The 22,909-nt window shown below is 51.1% G+C and overlaps 1 protein-coding gene and 1 pseudogene across 3 annotated transcripts in view; both read left to right on the forward strand.

Annotated features, from left to right (window-relative positions):
* Positions 1-22,909, forward strand: part of LOC139250922 (nuclear factor NF-kappa-B p105 subunit-like) — a 136,668-nt gene that overhangs the window by 80,846 nt on the left and 32,913 nt on the right. For 2 of the 3 annotated variants that reach the window (XM_070873142.1, XM_070873143.1), the window contains exons 6-10: positions 2,120-2,271; positions 3,241-3,404; positions 5,273-5,431; positions 10,702-10,806; positions 19,209-19,300. In XM_070873142.1, the coding sequence (XP_070729243.1) occupies positions 2,120-2,271; positions 3,241-3,404; positions 5,273-5,431; positions 10,702-10,806; positions 19,209-19,300 (672 nt within the window). The remainder of the gene's footprint in view (positions 1-2,119; positions 2,272-3,240; positions 3,405-5,272; positions 5,432-10,701; positions 10,807-19,208; positions 19,301-22,909) is intronic. The other variant, XM_070873144.1, reaches the window with a different exon arrangement.
* On the forward strand, positions 22,551-22,729 carry LOC139253143 (U2 spliceosomal RNA; annotated as a pseudogene).

The following is a 22,909-nucleotide window of genomic DNA, read 5'->3' on the forward strand; positions in this document are numbered from 1 at the left end:
AAAAAAGGAGGGAGAGGGAAAACAGGGAATTATAGACCGGTCAGCCTGACATCGGTAGTGAGTAAAATGATGGAATCAATTATTAAGGATGTCATAGCAGCGCATTTGGAAAGAGGTGACATGATAGGTCCAAGTCAGCATGGATTTGTGAAAGGGAAATCATGCTTGACAAATCTTCTGGAATTTTTTGAGGATGTTTCCAGTAGAGTGGACAAGGGAGAACCAGTTGATGTGGTATATTTGGACTTTCAGAAGGCTTTCGACAAGGTCCCACACAAGAGATTAATGTGCAAAGTTAAAGCACATGGGATTGGGGGTAGTGTGCTGACATGGATTGAGAACTGGTTGTCAGACAGGAAGCAAAGAGTAGGAGTAAATGGGGACTTTTCAGAATGGCAGGCAGTGACTAGTGGGGTACCACAAGGTTCTGTGCTGGGGCCCCAGCTGTTTACATTGTACATTAATGATTTAGACGAAGGGATTAAATGTAGTATCTCCAAATTTGCAGATGACACTAAGTTGGGTGGCAGTGTGAGCTGCGAGGAGGATGCTATGAGGCTGCAGAGTAACTTGGATAGGTTAGGTGAGTGGGCAAATGCATGACAAATGAAGTATAATGTGAATAAATGTGAGGTTATCCACTTTGGTGGTAAAAACAGAGAGACAGACTATTATCTGAATGGTGATAGATTAGGAAAAGGGGAGGTGCAATGAGACCTGGATGTCATGGTACATCAGTCATTGAAAGTTGGCATGCAGGTACAGCAGGCGGTTAAGAAAGCAAATGGCATGATGCCCTTCATAGCGAGGGGATTTGAGTACAGGGGCAGGGAGGTGTTACTACAGTTGTACAGGGCCTTGGTGAGGCCACACCTGGAGTATTGTGTACAGTTTTGGTCTCCTAACTTGAGGAAGGACATTCTTGCTATTGAGGGAGTGCAGCGAAGGTTCACCAGACTAATTCCCGGGATGGCGGGACTGACATATCAAGAAAGACTGGATCAACTGGGCTTGTATTCACTGGAGTTCAGAAGAATGAGGGGGGGAATCTCATAGAAACGTTTAACATTCTGACGGGTTTAGACAGGTTAGATGCAGGAAGAATGTTCCCAATGTTGGGGAAGTCCAGAACCAGGGGTCACAGTCTAAGGATAAGGGGTAAGCCATTTAGGACCGAGATGAGGAGAAACATCTTCACCCAGAGAGTGGTGAACCTGTGGAATTCTCTACCACAGGAAGTTGTTGAGGCCAATTCACTAAATATATTAAAAAGGAGTTAGATGAAGTCCTTACTACTCGGGGGATCAAGGGGTATGGCGAGAAAGCAGGAATGGGGTACTGAAGTTGCATGTTCAGCCATGAACTCATTGAATGGCGGTGTAGGCTCGAAGGGCCGAATGGCCTGCTCCTGCACCTATTTTCTATGTTTCTATGTGTGGCCTCACCAATACTCTGTATAACTGTAGCAAGACTTCCCTGCTTTTATACTCCATCCCCTTTGCAATAAAGGCCAAGATTCCATTGGCCTTCCTGATCACTTTCTGTACCTGCATACTAACCTTTTGTGTTTCATGCACAAGTACCCCCAGGTCCCGCTGTACTGAAGCACTTTGCAATCTTTCTCCATTTAAATAATAACTTGCTCTTTGACTTTTTCTGCTAAAGTGCATGACCTCACACGTTCCAACATTATACTCCATCTGCCAAATTTTTGCCCACTCACTTAACCTGTCTATGTCCTTTTGTAGTTTGCTCCTCACACATTGCTTTTCCTCCCATCTTTGTATCTTGGCTACTTAGGCTATTTAGGACTGAGATGAGGAGGAATTTCTTCACTCAGAGGGCTGTGGAGGCTCAGTCTTTGAGTATATTCAAGGCTGAGATCGATAGAATTTTGGATTCTAGGGGAATCGAGGGATATGGGGATCGGGCGGGTAAGCGGAGTTGAGGTCGAAGATCAGCCGTGATCTTATTGAATGGCGGAGCAGGCTCAAGGGGCCGAATGGCCGACTCCTGCTTGCAACTCTTGGGTTCTTGTATTCCGAGAGGATGAGCTGAAATGGACCTGATGATGTGATGGTGTTATTGCTCAGTAATAGAATTCTCTCTTTCTGTTTAGATATGTAACTACGTCGGGCAAGCGAAGATTGTTGTTCAGTTGGTGACGTTTGGCAAAGAGACCGTCCATCTCCATGCCCACAGTCTCGTGGGCAAACAGTGTGAAAAAGGAATATGTTTAGTACAACTGGGACCAAAGGAAATGATTTCAACGTAAGTGAACGTGTCCCCATCAGAATGTTCAAAACAAATAATCCGACTTTAAAGATATTCTCTCTCACTGCGAGTGTCATCGCGTGTTTGAACTTTGAAGGTTTTTTAGTTACATTAACGAGATGGTCTTGCCAAGAAAATACCCCTCGATGCTTGCTTATACACAGCCTCCCTAACCCCCAGTAATCCTGACCCCAGGGGGAGCCAAACACCCCAGGTCTAACTTCAGGCTAAACTCTGAGACATTCTCCTTGCCTTTTCCGGATAATTGAGCGAGCTTTGAGCTTGGTAAGCCATGGCATGTCACCAGGACTGGAAAAAACCATTTCATCCCATTGGGCTGGCCTCAATGGTCGCACACTTCATATCTCACTTTCTCTCCTGTACATTCTAGAGTGCTACCTGTCTCGCGTATATCCATCAGCCATTCAAAATTTATAGCATCCTCCCGAGGTAGGCTATTCTACATATTCATCCCGCTCACAGAATCTCACAGCACAGGAGGAGGCCATTGAGCCCATCGTGCCCGTGACAGAACGATCCAATCAGTCCCCTTTCCCCGGAGCCCTGTGAATTTTTCCTTCAGGGACTTATCCAACTCCCTTTTGAAAGCCACGATTGAGTCTGCCTCCACCACCCTCTCAGGCAGCGCATTCCAGATCCTAACCACTCGCTGCGTAAAAACGTTTTCCCTCATATCGACTTTGGTTCTTCTGTCAATCGCCTTAAATCTGTGTCCTCTGGTTCCCGACCCTTCCACCAATGGGAACAGTTTCTCTCGATACCGCTATCAAATCTCCTCAACCTTCTCTGCTCTAACAGCCGTAGATTCTCTGAGGAACTTGAATTGAGGACTCTGAAAATGATGATGGTTATTGGGCAGAGGTCGGGCATCTGGCCCAACGAAACAGCAACTGGTTGCGTGAAGAGCCATTGCTCGGAAATTAATGGTGTTTATTCCTCCTCCAGATTTCCAAACCTCGGTATCCTCCACGTGACCAAGAAGAACGTTGCCAACACACTTGAGCAGAGAATGAGTCAGGCTTATGTGCTGGGTTATAATAATGGAGTGGTGATACACCCAGAATTAAATCATCGACACAGCGAGAATTACACTCATAGGGAACTCACAGGTCAGTTGCAATTAACGTGTGTGGTATCTCCCGTTAACTTGATCTTTGGATAAAGGTTCACTTGCAGTCGGAAGGAAGAGAGTCTAACGAGACCATTGGCTCCTAAGTGATGTACTATATTTTCCATTTTCAAATATAGCAGAAGAATTTAAAGATAATTGGTCAAATAGCCAGAGGGGGAAGATGAGGAGAATGTTGCGTTTGACGCAGTGAGTGAGGAAAAAACCTGGCTCTTAATTTCCGAGGGAGATTTGTGACCCGTACAATTAAAAAATAAATACTTGCATTTATATAGCACCTTTCACAACCCCAGGACATCTCATAGCGCTTTACAATCAATGAAGTACTTTGTGAAGCATAGTCACTGTTGTAATGTGGGAAACATTGCTCTCACACAGCAATGAGATAATGATCAGATAATCTGGTTTTAGTGATCTTGGTTGAGGGATAAATATTGGCCCCAGAACACCAGGGATAATTCCCCTGCTCTTCTTCGAAATAGTGCCATGGGATCTTTTACATCCACTTGAGAGAGCAGATGGGGCCTCGGTTTAACGTCTCATCCGAAAGATGGCACCTCCGACAGTGCGGCACTCCCTCAGTACTGCCCCTCCGACAGTGCGGCACTTCCTCAGTACTGCCCCTCCGACAGTGCGGCGCTCCTTCAGTACTGCCCCTCCGACAGTGCGGCTCTCCCTCAGCACTGCCCCTCCGACAGTGCGGCTCTCCCTCAGCACTGCCCCTCCGACAGTGCGGCACTCCCTCAGTACTGCCCCTCCGACGGTGCGGCGCTCCCTCAGTGCTGCCCCTCCGACAGTGCGGCACTCCCTCAGTACTGCCCCTCCGACGGTGCGGCGCTCCCTCAGTACTGCCCCTCCGACAGTGCGGCTCTCCCTCAGTACTGCCCCTCCGACAGTGCGGCACTCCCTCAGTACTGCCCCTCCGACAGTGCGGCACTCCCTCAGTACTGCCCCTCCGACAGTGCGGCGCTCTCTCAGTACTGCCCCTCCGACAGTGCGGTGCTCCCTCAGTACTGCCCCTCCGACAGTGCGGCTCTCCCTCAGTACTGCCCCTCCGACAGTGCGGCTCTCCCTCAGCACTGCACTGGGAGTGTCAGCCTAGATTTTTCTGCTCGAAGCTCTGGAGTGGGACTTGAACCCACAATCTTCTGACTCCGAGGCGAGGGTGCTGCCCACTGAGCCACGACTGACCCTGACTCAAGTAACAACAACTTGCCCTGCTCTAACTCTGGCCTCGTGTGTAATGCAGAATTTTGTCGCTCCACCATTAGATATTACAAAAGTACTTCATTGGGACGTTTGGTGGTTGTGAAAGGCGCTATAGAAATGCAAGTCTTTTTATTGGCTCCTGGTTTCGCAGCACCTCAAATTTAAATTTCTCATCCTTGTTTTCAAATCCCTCTCTAACTCTGTAATCTCCTCCAGCCCTGCAACTTCTGCAATCTTTGCGTTTCGCTAATTCTGCCCTCTTGACCATCCCCCGATTTCCATCGCTCCGCCATCGGTGGCCGTGTCTTCTGTTGCCTGGGCCCCAAGCTCTGGAACTCCCTCCCTAAACCTCTCCGCCTCTCTCCCCTCCTTGAAGACGCTCCTTAAAACTGGCCTCTTAGACCAAGCTTCTGGTCGCCTTCCCGAATATCTCCTTATGTGGCTCGGTGTGAAATGTTTGTTTGATAATGACTCCTGTGAAAGCGCCTTGGGACGTTTTACTGCATTGAAGGCGCTGTATCAATGCAAGTTGTTGTTGTAGCCCATCACTGAAATTGGTGGCTGAGTTGCTGGTGGTGTAACTCTGTGTCCCCTTGCACGAGATTGGTAATGACGCAGGATCGCGATACTTGTTTGCAGAGCGGGAAAAGGAATTAATCCACCAGGCGTCAATACAACAGGCGAAAGAAATGGATCTGAGTGTGGTGCGTCTAATGTTCACGGCCCTCCTGCCTGACAGTAGCTGCCGCTTCACCCGGAAACTGGAACCCGTCATTTCCGATCCCATCTTTGACAGCAGTGAGTTAAACTCTCTCAATGCACACGCGGTCAATGAATGAGAATGTTCAGCTTTTGTTTATCTGCTTCTTTCAGAGGGTTTGGTTTTTGTTCGATACATTTGGTCCAGAACTTGTGGTCAGCAGTGAAACAAAGACCCCACGATCGGCGATCTCCGATCTCCGCAGCGAGAAGATTGCCTCTGTGATGTCAGCGCGGTATAGTGGGGAATCCCCAGCGCCAGCTGCTGTGGACGGCAACCAGCTGTCTGAGCAGCCAATCGCATTGCAGAATTCTCTCAGACCAGGAAATGAGAAGCTGCTTTTATCCAAACTTTTTAAAGATGTCGCAGAGACCAAAACACAGATTGAGGCTCTCGCACGGGGATAAGGCTGAACCTGAAATATCACACACACACAAACAAAAAGAAAAGTTTCTTTAAAAGTTTGAATTTTTATCACCTTAGAGAAATTTGACACTCCACAAAATTAAAATGAGTTTTTCAGGGCCCATAAACCTTTGTTTAGCAGTCAGCACACTGTTAAATCCCCAGTTATACCAATCCAACAGGTTCTAACTTGTAATGAGGTGTTTAACAGCGGCATTCCCCCGGAAAAGCCCAGGTTTAGTCCGTTGGACTGATTGCCGGGGGAGGGGGAGGGCGCAGGCTGTGTCGAAGCAGTGACTGTCTGGGGGGGGGGGGGGGGCACATTCTGTGGGAGGGGGGCACACTGAGGGGGAGGGGGCACACTCTGTGGGGGGGCACACTATGGGGGAGGGCGGGGCACACTATGGGGGAGGGGGGCACACTATGGGGGAGGGGGGCACACTGAGGGGGAAGGGGGCACACTATGGGGGAGGGGGGGCACACTATGGGGGAGGGGGGCACACTCTGTGGGGGGGGCACACTATGGGGGAGGGGGGCACACTCTGTGGGGGGGCACACTGAGGGGGAGGGGGGCATACTATGGGGGAGGGGGGCACACTCTGTGGGAGGGGGGTACACTCTGGGAGGGGGGCACACTGAGGGGAAGGGGGGCACACTGAGGGGGAGGGGGGCACACTCTGTGGGAGGGGGGCACACTGAGGGGAAGGGGGGCACACTGAGGGGAAGGGGGGCACACTGAGGGGAAGGGGGGCACACTATGGTGGAGGGGGGGCACACTATGGGGGAGGGGGGCACACTCTGTGGGAGGGGGGCACACTGAGGGGAAGGGGGGCACACTCTGTGGGAGGGGGGCACACTGAGGGGGAGGGGGGCACACTGAGGGGGAGGGGGGCACACTGAGGGGGAGGGGGGCACACTGAGGGGAAGGGGGGCACACTGAGGGGGAGGGGGGCACACTGAGGGGAAGGGGGGCACACTGAGGGGGAGGGGGGCACACTATGGGGGAGGGGGGCACAGCCCGTGTCCGAGCAGTGAGCGACAGTTCACAACCTCAGCATTTGTGTGTTACCATGCGCCTGCACTAAATCCCGACGTCGCACTCGGGGTCAAAGGGTCCGAACTTCGAATGCCGGCAGTTTGCTGCAAGTTTCAGCATTTTACCCGGTCTAACTCGGGCACATTCCTATCCTCAGAGTTAAATAGACCTTTCCTGTTGCTACAGTGAGGCTCTATAAAGATTTATTTAGCTGCGCACCACACTTGGTCCCAATGTCTCAAGTCTTTATCATTTGTTCTCTGGATGCTGGCAAGGCCGGCATTTATTGCCCATCCCTAATTGCCCCTTGAGAAGGTGGTGGTGAGCCGCCTTCTTGAACCGCTGCAGTCCGTGTGGTGAAGGTGCTCCCACAGTGCTGTTAGGGAGGGAGTTCCAGGATTGTGACCCAGCGACGATGAAGGAACGGCCGATATATTTCCAAGTCAGGATGGTGTGTGACTGGGAAGTGTTTGCTGATAGAGTCTGCAGCGCTGTGAGATGCCCCATTTAATAAGTTTCCTGTTCCAGTGCAGCCTGGAAATCAGTGATACTGCAGCCACTGGCCTACCCAGCCGGAGAATAACACAGGGACTGACACAAGAAAATCAGCAACGTGTGTTGAATGGTGCGCAGGCTGCCGTCCGTATTTTGAACGTCGTGTGTAATCGTTCACTCTAGGATATTCAGTTGGAATTTCTATTACAAACACGAGCCAGGATGTTGATCCTAAACTTAGCTTTTGCCTTTCATAAGAACATAAGAAATAGGAGCAGGAGTTGGCCATTCGGCCCCTCGAGCCGGCTCCGCCATTCAATAAGATCATGGCTGATCTGATCATGGACTCAGCTCCACTTCCCGGCCCGCTCCCCATAACCCTTCACTCCCTTATCGCTCAAAAATTTGTCTATCTCCACCTTAAATATATTCAATGTCCCAGCCTCCACAGCTCTCTGGGGCAGAGAATTCCACAGATTTACAACCCTCTGAGAGAAGAAATTCCTCCTCATGTCAGTTTTAAATGGGCGGCCCCTTATTCTGAGACTATGTCCCCTAGTTCTAGATTCCCCCACGAGGGGAAACATCCTCTCTGCATCTACCCTGTCGAACCCCCTCAGAATCTTTTATGTTTTAATAAGATCACCTCACATTCTTCTAAACTCCAATGAGTACAGGCCCAACCTGCTCAAACTTTCCTCTTAAGACAACCCCTTCATCTCAGGAATCAACCGAGTGAGCCTTCTCTGGATTGAACTCTTAACTTTTGGGAAAATAAAGGCAGTGTTCTCTCTCCAATCAATGCATTTTTAAATGTAACAGAGTGAATGGGGTTAATTTTAATGCAACTGGTCCAGCGGGAATCCCCGGGATTGGGAGCGCTGCCGGATTCACATCCCGCCTGAAATTATTCCCCATCGGATTCCACCGAGAGTGATATCGGGAGGGGGGGGCGGGGGGCGGGGGAGACCCGGCGTCATTCCCATCGCGTTGGTTTCCCAGCGGGGGGAGGGGGGCTTTGATTAAAGTCTCTTCCCCCGCCCCCCCCCCCCCCCCCCCGCTCTCAATCAGCAGCAGAGACACGGATGCTCATGTTGAGTTTTCTGGTAACGAGAGAGGAATTTGTGTGACAGGCGCTGGATCGGAATCCGCTATTCTGGGGGGAGAGAGGAGAGAGGATCAGACGGAAGCTGCAAACTGCATCTTTCGCAGAAATTCTCGACATTCTTCGAAAAATGGGGCTTTCCACTTTGTGTGTATTGGGGGGCGTGTGAGGGAGGCTCGGAACGCGAACTGTAACATTAAATGTTAGCAAAGTTCAAAAACTTTCCAGTCCTCCCATTTTGATAATAGCGGATGGAAATTGTTTTTTTTAAATAAAAATCTAAAAAACATTAATCAGTTGGGTCAAATCATCAGTACTGAGTTTACAGAGACGGTTTAGGAAATGTGAGAGAGATGGGGAGTAAGGGAATGTGAAAGAGACAGAGAGAGGAAATGACGAGATTTGAACAGACTGATCCCTGGGATGGGGGGGATTGTCCTATGAGGAGAGATTGAGCAGACTAGGCCGATATTCTCTAGAGTTTAGAAGAATGAGAGGTGATCTCATTGAAACATACAAGATTCTTACAGGGCTTGACAGGGTAGATGCAGGGAGGATGTTTCCCCCCCGGGCTGGGGAGTCTAGAACCAGGGGTCACAGTCTCAGGATAAGGGGTCGGCCATTTAGGACTGAGATGAGGAGGAATTTCTTCACTCAGAGGGTGGTGAATCTTTGGAATTCTCTGCCCCAGAGGGCTGTGGAGGCTCAGTCGTTGAGTATATTCAAGGCTGAGATCGCTAGATTTTTGGATATTAAGGGAATCGAGGGATATGGGGATCGGGCGGGAAAGTGGAGTTGAGGTCAAAGATCAGCCATGATCTCATTGAATGGCGGAGCGGGATAGAGAGGTCGTTCCTGCTTCTAATTCTTGGAGTCGGGGAATTCTGAGAATAAAGGGTTAAAATGGGTGTTTAAGGAGGGAGCGCCTATAAGAGCAAAAGGAAGACTATCCAAATTGGGTCCAGAAACTCAGTTACCAGTGCCGGCACCTGCTGATGAAAATAACAGAGTCAGCAATGTCCATGTGAGGAGTTGGCCCATCGCTTGTCGTCTCTGGAGAGTGAGGATCGCATCCCAGGAGCCCAGCTGTACCTCACAAGCAATCCCTCAGCTTGGCCCCCCCCAATATTAACATTGCGACAATAATATCCACACCTGGTCCCTCCTAGTCCTTTAAATTGGCACCGATGTGAGATCGGCTGTGGCTCAGTGGGCAGCACTCTCGTCTCGGAGTCAGAAGGTTGTGGGTTCAAGTCCCACTCCAGGGACTTGAGCACAAAAATCTAAGCTGACACTTCAGTGCAGTGCTGAGGGAGCGCCGCACTGTCGGAGGGGCAGTGCTGAGGGAGCGCCGCACTGTCGGAGGGGCAGTGCTGAGGGAGCGCCGCACTGTCGGAGGGGCAGTGCTGAGGGAGCGCCGCACTGTCGGAGGGGCAGTGCTGAGGGAGCGCCGCACTGTCGGAGGGGCAGTGCTGAGGGAGCGCCGCACTGTCGGAGGGGCAGTGCTGAGGGAGCGCCGCACTGTCGGAGGGGCAGTGCTGAGGGAGCGCCGCACTGTCGGAGGGGCAGTGCTGAGGGAGCGCCGCACTGTCGGAGGGGCAGTGCTGAGGGAGCGCCGCACTGTCGGAGGGGCAGTGCTGAGGGAGCGCCGCACTGTCGGAGGGGCAGTGCTGAGGGAGCGCCGCACTGTCGGAGGGGCAGTGCTGAGGGAGCGCCGCACTGTCGGAGGGGCAGTACTGAGGGAGCCCCGCACTGTCGGAGGGGCAGTACTGAGGGAGTGCTGCACTGTCGGAGGTGCCGTATTTCGGATGAAACGTTAAACCGAGGCTCCATCTACCCTCCCGGGTGAACCTAAATGATCCCATGGCATTATTTCGGGGAAGAATAGGGGAGTTATCCCCGTGCCAATATTTATTCCTCAACCAACACCTAAAAAAACAAGTGATCTGGTCATTATCACATTGCTGTTTGTGGGAGCTTGCTGTGCGCACGTTTGCTGCCGCGTTTCCCACATTACAACACTTCAAAACGTCCTTCATTGGCTGTGAAGCACGTAGGGACATCGTGAGGATGGAATAGGCGCTACCAAAATTTAAGTCTTGTTTTTTTTTAACATGTGCCATGTAGAGCAGAGAACGAGTTAACCAGCGACATGGTGACCTGCAACATTAGTCACAACAGTAGCAAAAAGTGTCAATGAAATTGTGTGTTTTCATTCTCTCTCCCTTCGCACAAAGGGTGCTGAACGTGTCTTTTAAATGTTACAGAGGCACCAAATGCATCAAACTTGCGGATTGTCCGAATGGATAAGACGGCGGGTTGTGTGGTCGGAGGAGATGAGGTTTACCTGCTTTGTGATAAAGTGCAGAAAGGTCAGTTGCTGCGGGAGGTGTCACATTGATGTAAAGTATCCGCTATTTGCTCGTGATGCTCTGTTTATTGAGCCTGCCCTGGACTCGGTTATAACCACTGTTAGTTTGTGTGTGTGTAAGGATTGTACCCCCAATCTCCGCCAACTGAAGCTTTCACTCAATCCCGTTGTGAATTGGTGGTGTTTCCCAAGTCTCGTCTCCCTTTGTGATTATAATTATGATTTATAATTCGAAGGGTCCAGGATAAACTCGCCCACACTTCTAGCGAGCGATTATCCCAACGCTCTCCTGGCTGGTCTCCCACTTTCCACTCTCCGTAATCTTCTGCTCATCCAAAACTCTGCTGCCCCCGTGTCCTAACTCGCACCATGTCCCACTCACCCATCACTCACTGCCCCGTGTCCTAACTCGCACCAAGTCCCACTCACCCATCACCCCCTGTGCTCACTGCCCCGTGTCCTAATTCACACTCTGTCCCACTCACCCATCACCCCCTGTGCTCACTGCCCCGTGTCCTAACTCACACCAAGTCCCACTCACCCATCACCCCCTGTGCTCACTGCCCCGTGTCCTAACTCGCACCAATCCCACTCACCCATCACCCGCTGTGCTCACTGCCCTGTGTCCTAACTCACACCAAGTCCCACTCACCCATCACCCGCTGTGCTCACTGCCCTGTGTCCTAACTCGCACCAAGTCCCACTCACCCATCACCCCCTGTGCTCACTGCCCCGTGTCCTAACTCGCACCAAGTCCCACTCACCCATCACTCACTGCCCCGTGTCCTAACTCACACCAAGTCCCACTCACCCATCACCCGCTGTGCTCACTGCCCCGTGTCCTAACTCGCACCAAGTCCCACTCACCCATCACTCACTGCCCCGTGTCCTAACTCACACCAAGTCCCACTCACCCATCACCCCCTGTGCTCACTGCCCCGTGTCCTAACTCACACCAAGTCCCACTCACCCATCACCCGCTGTGCTCACTGCCCCGTGTCCTAACTCGCACCCAGTCCCACTCACCCATCACTCACTGCCCCGTGTCCTAACTCGCACCCAGTCCCACTCACCCATCACCCCCTGCCCCGTGTCCTAACTCACACCAAGTCCCACTCACCCATCACTCTCTGTGCTCACTGCCCCGTGTCCTAACTCACACCCAGTCCCACTCACCCATCACTCCCTGTGCTCACTGCCCCGTGTCCTAACACGCACCGCGTCCCACTCACCCATCACCCCCGTGCTCACTGCCCCATGTCCTAACTCACACCCAGTCCCACTCACCCATCACCCCCTGTGATCACTGCCCCATGTCCTAACTCACACCCAGTCCCACTCACCCATCACTCACTGCCCCGTGTCCTAACTCACACCCAGTCCCACTCACCCATCACCCCCTGTGCTCACTGCCCCATGTCCTAACTCACACCCAGTCCCGCTCACCCATCACTCACTGCCCCGTGTCCTAACTCACACCCAGTCCCACTCACCCATCACTCACTGCCCTGTGTCCTAACTCACACCTAGTCCCACTCACCCATCACCCCCTGTGCTCACTGCCCCGTGTCCTAACTCGCACCCAGTCCCACTCACCCATCACCCCCTGTGCTCACTGCCCCATGTCCTAACTCGCACCGAGTCCCACTCATTCATCACCCCCTGTGCTCACTGCCCCATGTCCTAACTCACACCCAGTCCCGCTCACCCATCACCCCCTGTGCTCACTGACCCGTGTCCTAACTCACACCAAGTCCCACTCACCCATCACCCCTGTGCTCACTGCCCCGTGTCCTAACTCGCACCAAGTCCCACTCACCCATCACTCCCTGTGCTCGCTGCCCCGTGTCCTAACTTGCACCCAGTTCCGCTCACCCATCACTCACTGCCCCGTGTCCTAACTCACACCCAGTCCCACTCACCCATCACCCCCTGTGCTCACTGCCCCGTGTCCTAACTCACACCCAGTCCCACTCACCCATCACCCCCTGTGCTCACTGACCTACATTGGCTCCCGGTTAAGCAATGCCTTGATTTCAAAATTCCCATCCTTGTTTTCAGATCCCTCCATGGCCTCGCCCCTCCCTATCTCTGTAATCTCCTCCAGCCACAACCCTCCCCCCGCCGAGATATCTTCGCTCCTCTAATTCTGCCCTCCTGAGCATCTCCTGATTATAATCGCTCCACCATCGGTGGCCGTGCCTTCAGCTGCCTGGGCCCCAAGCTCTGGAACTCCCCGAAACCTCTCCGCCTCTCTCCTCCGTTAAGATGCCCATTAACCCACCTCTTTGACCAAGCTTTTGGCTGCCTGTCCTAATAACTCCTTATGTGGCTCAATGTGAAATGTTTGATAATCGCTCCTGTGAAGCGCCTTAGGACACTTTATTACGTTAAAGGCGCTATATAAATGCAAGTTGCCGTTAGTTGGAGTTGGGTTGCTAACTCTCCGTCATACACTTGAGGCACAGTTCGGTACCAGATCCTCGTGTGTGTGGAATTTACCCGACAAGTAACCGGTCATTATTCGGCAGAATGTACTGTCCATGACACTGCCCGTGTTCAAATCGAGAAACTGCTAAATCTGTGTGTGTGTGTGTTTCCACATTTCACATCCTTTCTCTCTGACTGACCACTGTTGTTCCTGATTGGTTCGGAGTGAGAGCGTTTTGAGTTTTTGAGGAAGTGACACTAACACCAGTGACATCATCGGGGGAATTTAGCAAGCTACAATAACTGTTAAATGTTTACATTATATTTTTATATTCTCATTGTTCTAATTGTACCTAGAACAGCAGTTCAAATCTCGAAAATGTTTTTATTGATAAGGATTTGCTACATGACGTTTTAAATCATATTAAATGTATCGTGTCGATATCAAACCAGAGAGAGCAAATAGGAACCGGAGCCGTTCCTGGTGTAAATATGATTGGAGCCAGGAGAGCGAACCCACCCCATGACCAAGGCGAACATTATTGCCATGACAACAGGCCATCTTTAGTTTGCCTCTAGTGCTCCTTTTCAGTGTGACAGGAGTTTTTCTCACCATTTCTCAGGTATTTTCATTCTCTGCTGAGATCTCACAGAGTCACAACATTTGGCTAACTGAGGGGGTGGGGGCGGCTTGTGTGACCCTCTCCCAATCGTGTTTGGGATCAAAACAGTAATTCCGACTAAACTTCACAGAATCGCATAAACTGACAGCACTCGAGGAGGTCGCTCGGCCTGGCGAGCCTGTGCCGGTTCTGTGAAAGACCCAGACCCCCGCTAGTCCGTAACCCTGTCAGTTCCTCATCCTCCCATACCCGTCCTACTCCCTGTTAGAATTACTGATAGAATCCGCTTCCACCACCTCAGGCCGAGCGTTCCCAATCCTGTCAGCTCTCTGAGTGAAAACGTTTCTCCTCATCTCCCCTCTGGATGTAGAAAGTGAATGTGAAGGGCAGAGGAAGGAAGGGCTAGAAAGTAGTCAACACGGAGGGCTGGCTGCACTAAATGGTATATACTTCAATCATAAGAACATAAGAAATAGGAGCAGGAGTCGGCCATTCGGCCCCTCGAGCCTGCTCCGCCATTCAATACGATCATGGCTGATCAGATGATGGACTCAGCTCCACTTCCCTGCCGGCTCCCCATAACCCTTTATTCTCATATCACTCAAAAATCTGTCTATCTCCACCTTAAATATATTCAGTGGCCCAGTCTCCACAGCTCTCTGGGGCAGAGAATGCAAGGTGTATAGGGAATAAGGCAGATGAGCTGAGAGCACAGGTAGACACTTGGGAGAACGATATTATCGCTATTACAGAGACATGGCTAAAAGAGGGGCAGGTATGGCAGCTCAACATAGAGAGAGGGGGGTAAAAAGGGAGGAGGGGTGGCGGTATTGATTAAAGAAACTATCGCAGCAATGAGGAGGGATGATATGTTAGAGGGATCATCAAACGAGGCCATATGGGTCAAACTGAAAAACCAAAAAGGGGCGTGTACTATAGACCCCAAACAGCGAGAGGGAGGGAGAAGAGCAAATATGTCGGCACATAGGGAAATTTAACTATCCTAATATTAACTGGGACAAAATTAGTGTGAAGGGTATAGAGGATGCGGAATTCCTAAAATGCATTCGAGAACTTTTTTAGCCAGTATGTAACAAGCCCAACATGTGTGGGGGCGGTTCTGGATTTAGTTTTGGGGATTGAAGCTGGGCAGGTGGAAGGGGTATCAGTGGGAGAGCATTTAGGTGCTAGTGATCATAATTCAGTTAGATTTAAGGTAGTTATGGAAAAGGACATGGATAGACCAGGAATAAAAGTTCTAAATTGGAGAAAAGCCAACTTTGAGCTGAGAGGTGATTTAGCCATCGTGGACTGGAAACAGCTACTTGAAGGTAAATCAGTGTCAGAGCAGTGGGAGGCATTCAAGGAGGAGATCTGGGGGATTCAGGCCAAATATGTGCGCTTAAAGAATAAGGGTGGGAATAACAAATCCAGAGCCCCCTGGATGTCGAGGGATATACAGGGGAGGATAAAGAAACAAAGGGAGGCTTATGACAGATACCGAGATAATGTTGCAGAATCTCTAGAGTACAGAAAGTTCAGGGGTGAAATTAAAAAGGATATTAGGAAAGCAAAGAGAGAGCTTGAAAAATTCTTGGCAAGTAAAATCAAGGAAAACCCAAAGACATTTTATAAATATATTAAGAGCAAGAGGATAACTAAAGGGAAGGACCTATCAGAGACCATGTGGGTAATGTGTATGTGGAGTCAGAAGTGGGTATAGTTCTTAATGAATACTTTGCATCTGTTTTCACAAAATAGAGGGGCGATGCAGATACTGTTATCGAGGAGTATGAAATATTTGACGAAATAAAGATAGTAAAAGAGGAGGTATTAAGGGGTTTAGCAGCTTTGAAAGAGAATAAATCCCCAGGGCGAATGAAATGTATCCCAGGCTGTTAAGCGAAACCAAAGAGGAAATAGCAGAGGCTTTGACTATCATTTTCCAGTCCTCTCTGGCTTCAGGTGTGGTGCCAGAGGTCTGGAGGACTGCTAATGTGATACCCTTATTTAAGAAGGGAGAAAGGAATAGACCGAGTAATTACAGGCCAGTCAGCCTAACCTCAGTGATGGGAAAATTATTGGAAAAAATCCTGAAGGACAGGATAAATCTTCATTTGGAAAGACATGGATTAATCAAGGACAGTCGGCATGGATTTGTTAAGGGAAGATTGTGTCTGACTAACTTAATTTAATTTTTCGAGGAGGTAACTAGGAGGGTCGATGAGGGCAGTGTGTATGATGTAGTGTATGTGGATTTTAGCAAAGCTTTTGATAAGGTCCCACATGGCAGACTGGCCACGAAAGTAAAAGCCCATGGGATCCAGGACAAAGTGGCAAATTAGATCCAAAATTGGCTCAGAGGCAGGAAGCAAAGGGTAATGGCTGATGGGTGTTTTTGTGACTGGAAGGATGTTTCCAGTGGGGTTCTGCAGGGCTCAGTACTGGGTCCCTTGCTTTTTGTGATTATACATCAATGACTTGGACTTGAACAGGGGGGGTATGATTAAGAAGTTTGCAGATGATACTAAAATTGGCTGTGTGGTTGATAATGAAGAAAGCTGTAGACTGCAGGAAGATATCAATGAACTGGTCAGGTGGGCAGAACAGTGGCAAATGGAATTCAATCCAGAGAAGTGTGAGGTAATACATTTGGGGAGGGCTAACAAGGAAAGGGAATACACATTAAATGGTAGGACACTGAGAAGTGTAGAGGAACAAAGGGACCTGGGAGTGCAGGTCCACAGATCCCTGAAGGTAGCAGGACAGGTAGATAAGGTGGTTAAGAAGGCATACGGAATACTTGCCTTTATTAGTCGAGACATAGAATACAAGAGCAGGGAGGTTATGCTTGACCTGTATAAAACACTGGTTAGGTCACAGCTGGAGTACTGCGTGCAGTTCTGGTCACCACATTACAGAAAGGATGTGATTGCATTGGAGAGGGTACAGAGGATGTTGCCAGAAGTGGGGAATTTTACCTACAAGGAAAGATTGGATAGGCTGATTTGTTTCTCTTGGAACAGAGGAGGCTGAGGGGAGACCTGATTGAGGTGTATAAAATTACGAGGGGCCTGGATAGAGTGGATAGGAAGGACCCGTTTCCCTTGCCAGAGGGGTCAACAACCAGGGGGCATAGATTTAAAGTAATTGGGGGGAGGTTTAGAGGGGATTTGAGGGGAAATGTCTTCACCCAGAGGGTGGTGGGGGTCTGGAACTCACGGCCTGAAAGGGTGGTAGAGGCAGAAACCCTCACCACATTTAAAAAGTACTTGGATGTGCACCTGAAGTGTCGTAACCTACAGGGCTACGGACCGAGAGCTGGAAAGTGGGATTAGGCTGGGTAGCTCTTTGTCGGCCGGCACGGACACGATGGGCCGAATGGCCGGCTCCTGCTCCTAATTCTTGTGTTCTAAAGTATAAACTAGGAAGTCGTGCTATAAATCAGGCTCAAACTGAGCAAGCTGGAGCAGGGTGAGTGGAACTTACAAAACAACTTCAGAACTGGTGCGAAGCGATTTCAGGGAGGGGTAAATTTTGGAATAAATATTCTAAAAACTAGTCCAAAGCGTTGCTTTAAAATTAAATCTACACTGAAGCATGTTTGTCTTTTGTGTTGTGTTCAGATTGTTAAAAAGGACCTTGCTTTTATATCCTTAGGATGTCCAAAAATGTTTTACAACCAATATTGTTGTATTCAAAGTGCAGTCCATGTTATTCTGTTGACCGATCGGGCAGCCAATCTGTACACCGATTTTAACAATCAGCTGTACTTCGAGATGGAAATACTGGGCCAATCTGCAGCCTGGTTTTGATAACGTATCTTTTCATCCTTCCGTTTTAAACATTGGTGGTGTGTCTGCAAGATAGTTACCCGGGTGTCATATTTGATCCTGAAATGAGCTTTCGACCACATCTGCAGCATAACTAAGACTATTTCCCCCTCCGTAACATCGGTCATCTCCGCCCCCTGCCTCAGCTTATCCGCTGCTGAAACCCTCATCCGTGCCTTTGTTACCTCTAGACTCGACTATTCCAACGCACTCCTGGCCGGCTTCCCACATTCTACCCTACGTAAACTAGAGGTGATCCAAAACTCGGCTGCCCCGTGTCCTAACTCGCACTCAGTCCCGCTCACCCATCACCCACTGTGCTCACTGCCCTGTGTCCTAACTCGCACCAAGTCCCACTCACCCATCGCCTCCTGTGCTCACTGCCCCGTGTCCTAACTCGCACCAAGTCCCACTCACCCATCACCCCCTGTGCTCACTGACCCCGTGTCCTAACTCGCACCAAGTCCCGCTCACCCATCACCCACTGTGCTCACTGCCCTGTGTCCTAACTCGCACCAAGTCCCGCTCACCCATCGCCTCCTGTGCTCACTGCCCCGTGTCCTAACTCGCACCGAGTCCCGCTCACCCATCACCCCCTGTGCTCACTGACCCGTGTCCCAACTTACACCAAGTCCCACTCACCCATCACCCCCTGTGCTCACTGCCCCGTGTCCTAACTCACACCGAGTCCCGCTCACCCATCACCCCCTGTGCTCACTGACCCCGTGTCCTAACTCACACCGAGTCCCGCTCACCCATCACCCCCTGTGCTCACTGCCCCGTGTCCTAACTCACACCCAGTCCCGCTCACCCATCACCCCCTGTGCTCACTGCCCCGTGTCCTAACTCACACCCAGTCCCGCTCACCCATCACCCCCTGTGCTCACTGCCCCGTGTCCTAACTCGCACCAAGTTCCACTCACCCATCACCCTCTGTGCTCACTGCCCCGTGTCCTAACTCGCACCAAGTCCCACTCACCCATCACCCCCTGTGCTCACTGCCCCGTGTCCTAACCCACACTGAGTCCTGCTCACCCATCACCCACTGTGCTCACTGACCTACATTGGTTTCCGGTTAAGCAATGCCTCGATTTCAAAATTCTCATCCTTGTTTACAATTCCCCCCATGGCCCTCGCCCCTCCCTATCTCTGTAATCTCCTCCAGCCCCACAACCCCCCGAGATGTCTGCGCTCCTCTAATTCTGCCCCCCTGACCATCCCTGATTATAATCGTTCCACCATCGGTGGCCATGCCTTCAGCTGCCTGGGCCCTAAGCTCTGGAACTCTCTCCCTAAACCTCTCCGCCTCTCTTTCCTCTTTTAAGATGCTTCTTAAAACCTCCCTCTTTGACTCAGCTTCCTGGCCTAATGTCTCCTTTATGTGGTTCATTGTCAAATCGTTCTGATAATCGCTCCTGTGAAGTGCCTTTGGACATTTCACGATGTTGAAGATGCTATATAAATTAACGTTGTTGTTGTAGTTTTGTTTTTTCACTCCACTGTCTCTTTCCCATCAGATGATATCCAGGTTCGATTCTACGAAGAGGATGAAAGCGGAGCAATTTGGGAAGCGTTCGGAGACTTTGGTCCGACGGACGTCCATCGGCAGGTTGGTGACTGGATAATCTCCCCGATCTGGGCCTAGCTCTCTCGCTCCCACCTCCGGGTAGTGATCCACTCGGGCTACATTGCGATTGACTCTTCACTGATCCCAAATCCCGGGTATCCCGATTCTGTGAACCGCTACACTCCCAAACCTGGCTCACATAATCTGGATTTGGACCCAGGACAAGCTGGGTCTGCGATCCAGCTGCTGAGGTGAGGACCGTGTGAGGGCCTGTGAGCCCGTTCCTAACTCCGCTTGACTTTTGATGAATGGAAAATTTCGTCCACAACTGTCTCGCTAAGTATCTGACCAATTTGTGGACAGGTTCAGACTTGCTTTAATGTCGACCGTAGTCTCTTAAATAGAATTTGCGATTTATGCTTGCTGGAAATGTGGGAGGAAAAATATTATGGGATGGATCCTCATCTATTTTGACACCATGTTTAAAAAAAACATTTGAAGTAAATATTGACCTGTCGCCAGGACGATGACCCATGTGTACGTGACGTCACTCGGGCCCTGACCGAGTGTCGGGCCGTGCCGGGGCCGGAGTGCCGGGCTGTGCCGGGCTGTGCCGGGCCGGGGTCAGAGTGCCGTGCTGGGGCCAGAGTGCCGTGCCCGTGCCGGGGCCGGAGTGCCGTGCCGTGCCGGGCTGGGGCCAGAGTGCTGGGCTGGGGCGTGCCGTGCCGGGGCGTGCCGGGGCCGGAGTGCCGGGCTGGGGCGTGCCGTGCCGGGGCCGGAGTGCCCTGCCGGGGCTGGAGTGCCGGGCTGGGGCGTGCCGTGCCGGGGCCGGAGTGCCGGGCCGTGCCGGGCTGGGGCCGGAGTGCCGGGGCCGGAGTGCCGGGCTGCATTGCGGGACATTGTTGAGTTCTGCACACAGCCCAGACAAGGAACTTGAAACTGCATCAAATGACACTTTCCTCATGAACTAAATGCAGTCGTTGGTTCATTCTCATTCCGCTCGCAGTGAGCTGCTCAGCGTCTCCTGAAGGCGAGTAAGTGCCGAGGTTACGGTTAAACTTCTATCTTTAAAAATATTTGGCGTCTGGGCTGCGGGAGGGCGGTGGAGTGTAAGTCAGGCAGGGCGGCAGGCGTGCAGCACTGCCGTGTTGGGAGGCTCCTCCCCTCCCTTAAAGGGCCAGGCCGTCGCTCGCTGCCAGCTCCGTAAGGGAAGAGCTTACCCAGACCCCGGGCGCAGTCCAGCCCGATCAGCCCGTGCTTCGCGACATGGAACTGGGCCGATCAAGTGCGGGGCGGGGGGTGGGGGAGACAGATTGTAAAAAGGACAGCACGCACAGATTTATTTTACTTACCTGGGCCACCTCGCTTTAACCCTCGCCCCGTAAATGTCCAGCCTCCTGATCAACGCCTCCCGTAGTGTCGCCCAGCGATGCTTCGGGGAATGGAACTGAAGCTCGGGTCAGGGGCGATGACATCACCATCTCCGGCTAATGGAGATTGGGATGATGCACCGGAGGCAATAACGGAAGGTGCTGAGCGATATGGACCAAAGGCGGGTAAGTGGAGTTAGGTCGCAGATCAGCCGTGATCTCATTGAATGGCGGAACAGGCTCGAGGGGCTGAATGGGCCTCCTCCTGTTCCTGTGTAACAGGCTCGAGAGGCTGAATGGCCTCCTGTTCCTGTGTAACAGGCTCGAGAGGCTGAATGGCCTCCTCCTGTTCCTGTGTAACAGGCTCGAGAGGCTGAATGGTCTCCTCCTGTTCCTGTGTAACAGGCTCGAGAGGCTGAATGGGCCTCCTCCTGCTCCTGTGTAACAGGCTCGAGGGGCTGAATGGTCTCCTCCTGTTCCTAATGTAACAGGCTCGAGAGGCTGAATGGCCTCTTCCTGTTCCTGTGTAACAGGTTCGAGGGGCTGAATGGCCTCCTCCTGTTCCTGTGTAACAGGCTCGAGAGGCTGAATGGCCTCCTCCTGTTCCTGTGTAACAGGCTCGAGGTGCTGAATGGCCTCCTCCTGTTCCTGTGTAACAGGCTCGAGAGGCTGAATGGCCTCCTCCTGCTCCTATGTTCCACGCTGGGAGCACCGATTAAACCCAATTGTCTCACTTGCCTGATGCTCGCGTGAATCAGAGGCAGCCCTGGCTGGGAAAAGTATAAACCAAAAACCCTGAAATGGCCGTACTGCGGTGAGCCAATCAAAAGTAACGTGGTCAGGGGGAATGAAATGATTACAAAAGGAATACAATAAAAGCAAAACACTGCGGACGCTGGAATCTGAAATAAAAACAGAGAATACTGGAAATACTCAGCGGGTAAGGCAGTGTCTGTGGAGAGAGAGAGTTAACGTTTCAGGTCGGTGACCCTCCGTCAGAACTGGAAAACGTTAGAGATGTTTTGGTCTCCTAATCTGAGGAAGGACGTTCTTGCTATTGAGGGAGTGCAGCGAAGGTTCACCAGACTGATTCCCGGGATGGCAGGACTGACATATGAGGAGAGACTGGATCGACTGGGCCTGTGTTCACTGGAGTTTAGAAAGATGAGAGGGGATCTCATAGAAACATATAAAATTGTGACTGGACTGGACAGGTTAGATGCAGGAAGAATGTTCCCGATGTTGGGGAAGTCCAGAACCAGGGGACACAGTCTTAGGATAAGGGGTAGGCCATTTAGGACTGAGATGAGGAGAAACTTCTTCACTCAGAGAATTGTTAACCTGTGGAATTCCCTGCCGCAGAGAGTTGTTGATGCCAGTTCATTGGATATATTCAAGAGGGAGTTAGATGTGGCCCTTACGGCTAAAGGGGATCGAGGGGTATGGAGAGAAAGCAGGAAAGGGGTACTGAGGGAATGATCAGCCATGAACTCATTGAATGGTGGTGCAGGCTCGAAGGGCCGAATGGCCTACTCCTGCACCTACTTTCTATGTTTCTATGTAACAGGGTTTTAAGCAAGTGTAGGGGCAGGGGGAAGGGAGGAAAGAACAAAAGGGAAGGTCTGTGACCGGGTGGAAGGCGGGAGAGATTAGAGACAACAGGGATGATGGGCCGAGGCGAAAGGGGATGGTAATGGGGCAGGTATCGACCAGAAAAGCTGGGTCTGGCAGAGTCAGCACCTGCTGCCTGAAGGACATGTGATCGGAGGTTGCTGAACTGGGTGTAAAAGTGCCAGGTCGAATCGAATGTTGATCGAGTTCCCAGCCTGAGTGAAGCAGGTTGTTGCTGGGACTTGACTCGAGTGCCGGCCAGACACTGCGCTGATCCTGAGCAGCTAACGCTATGTGTGGCTACAGTAAACAGAGCTTCTCGGCCTTTTGGCTAAGATCAAGTGTAGTATCTGTTCTTATCAGTTTAATATCCCCTATGGGGACATGATATTGAATTGATTTTTGGACAGGGAGCTGGCTCAGGGGCTTGCCCTGTCCGCTCCATGCACCGACCTGGTATTGCAATATTTCCAGGAACGGTGCAACTTCCCCTCTCGGCCTTTTGGCCTAAGATCAAATATATTGGCACAAAGTGATCTTTGGCGTTCGAGTTGATCTGGAACGAAATTGGATTTTAAAAAAACAGACCAATAATAAAATGCTGCCACTTCTAATCATCGGCAAATGATGCCACGCGTTTGAAAGTACAATTTAATAACACGATCTTCCC

Source organism: Pristiophorus japonicus, chromosome 2, assembly GCF_044704955.1.
Source record: "Pristiophorus japonicus isolate sPriJap1 chromosome 2, sPriJap1.hap1, whole genome shotgun sequence".
NCBI classification, from domain to species: domain Eukaryota; kingdom Metazoa; phylum Chordata; class Chondrichthyes; family Pristiophoridae; genus Pristiophorus; species Pristiophorus japonicus.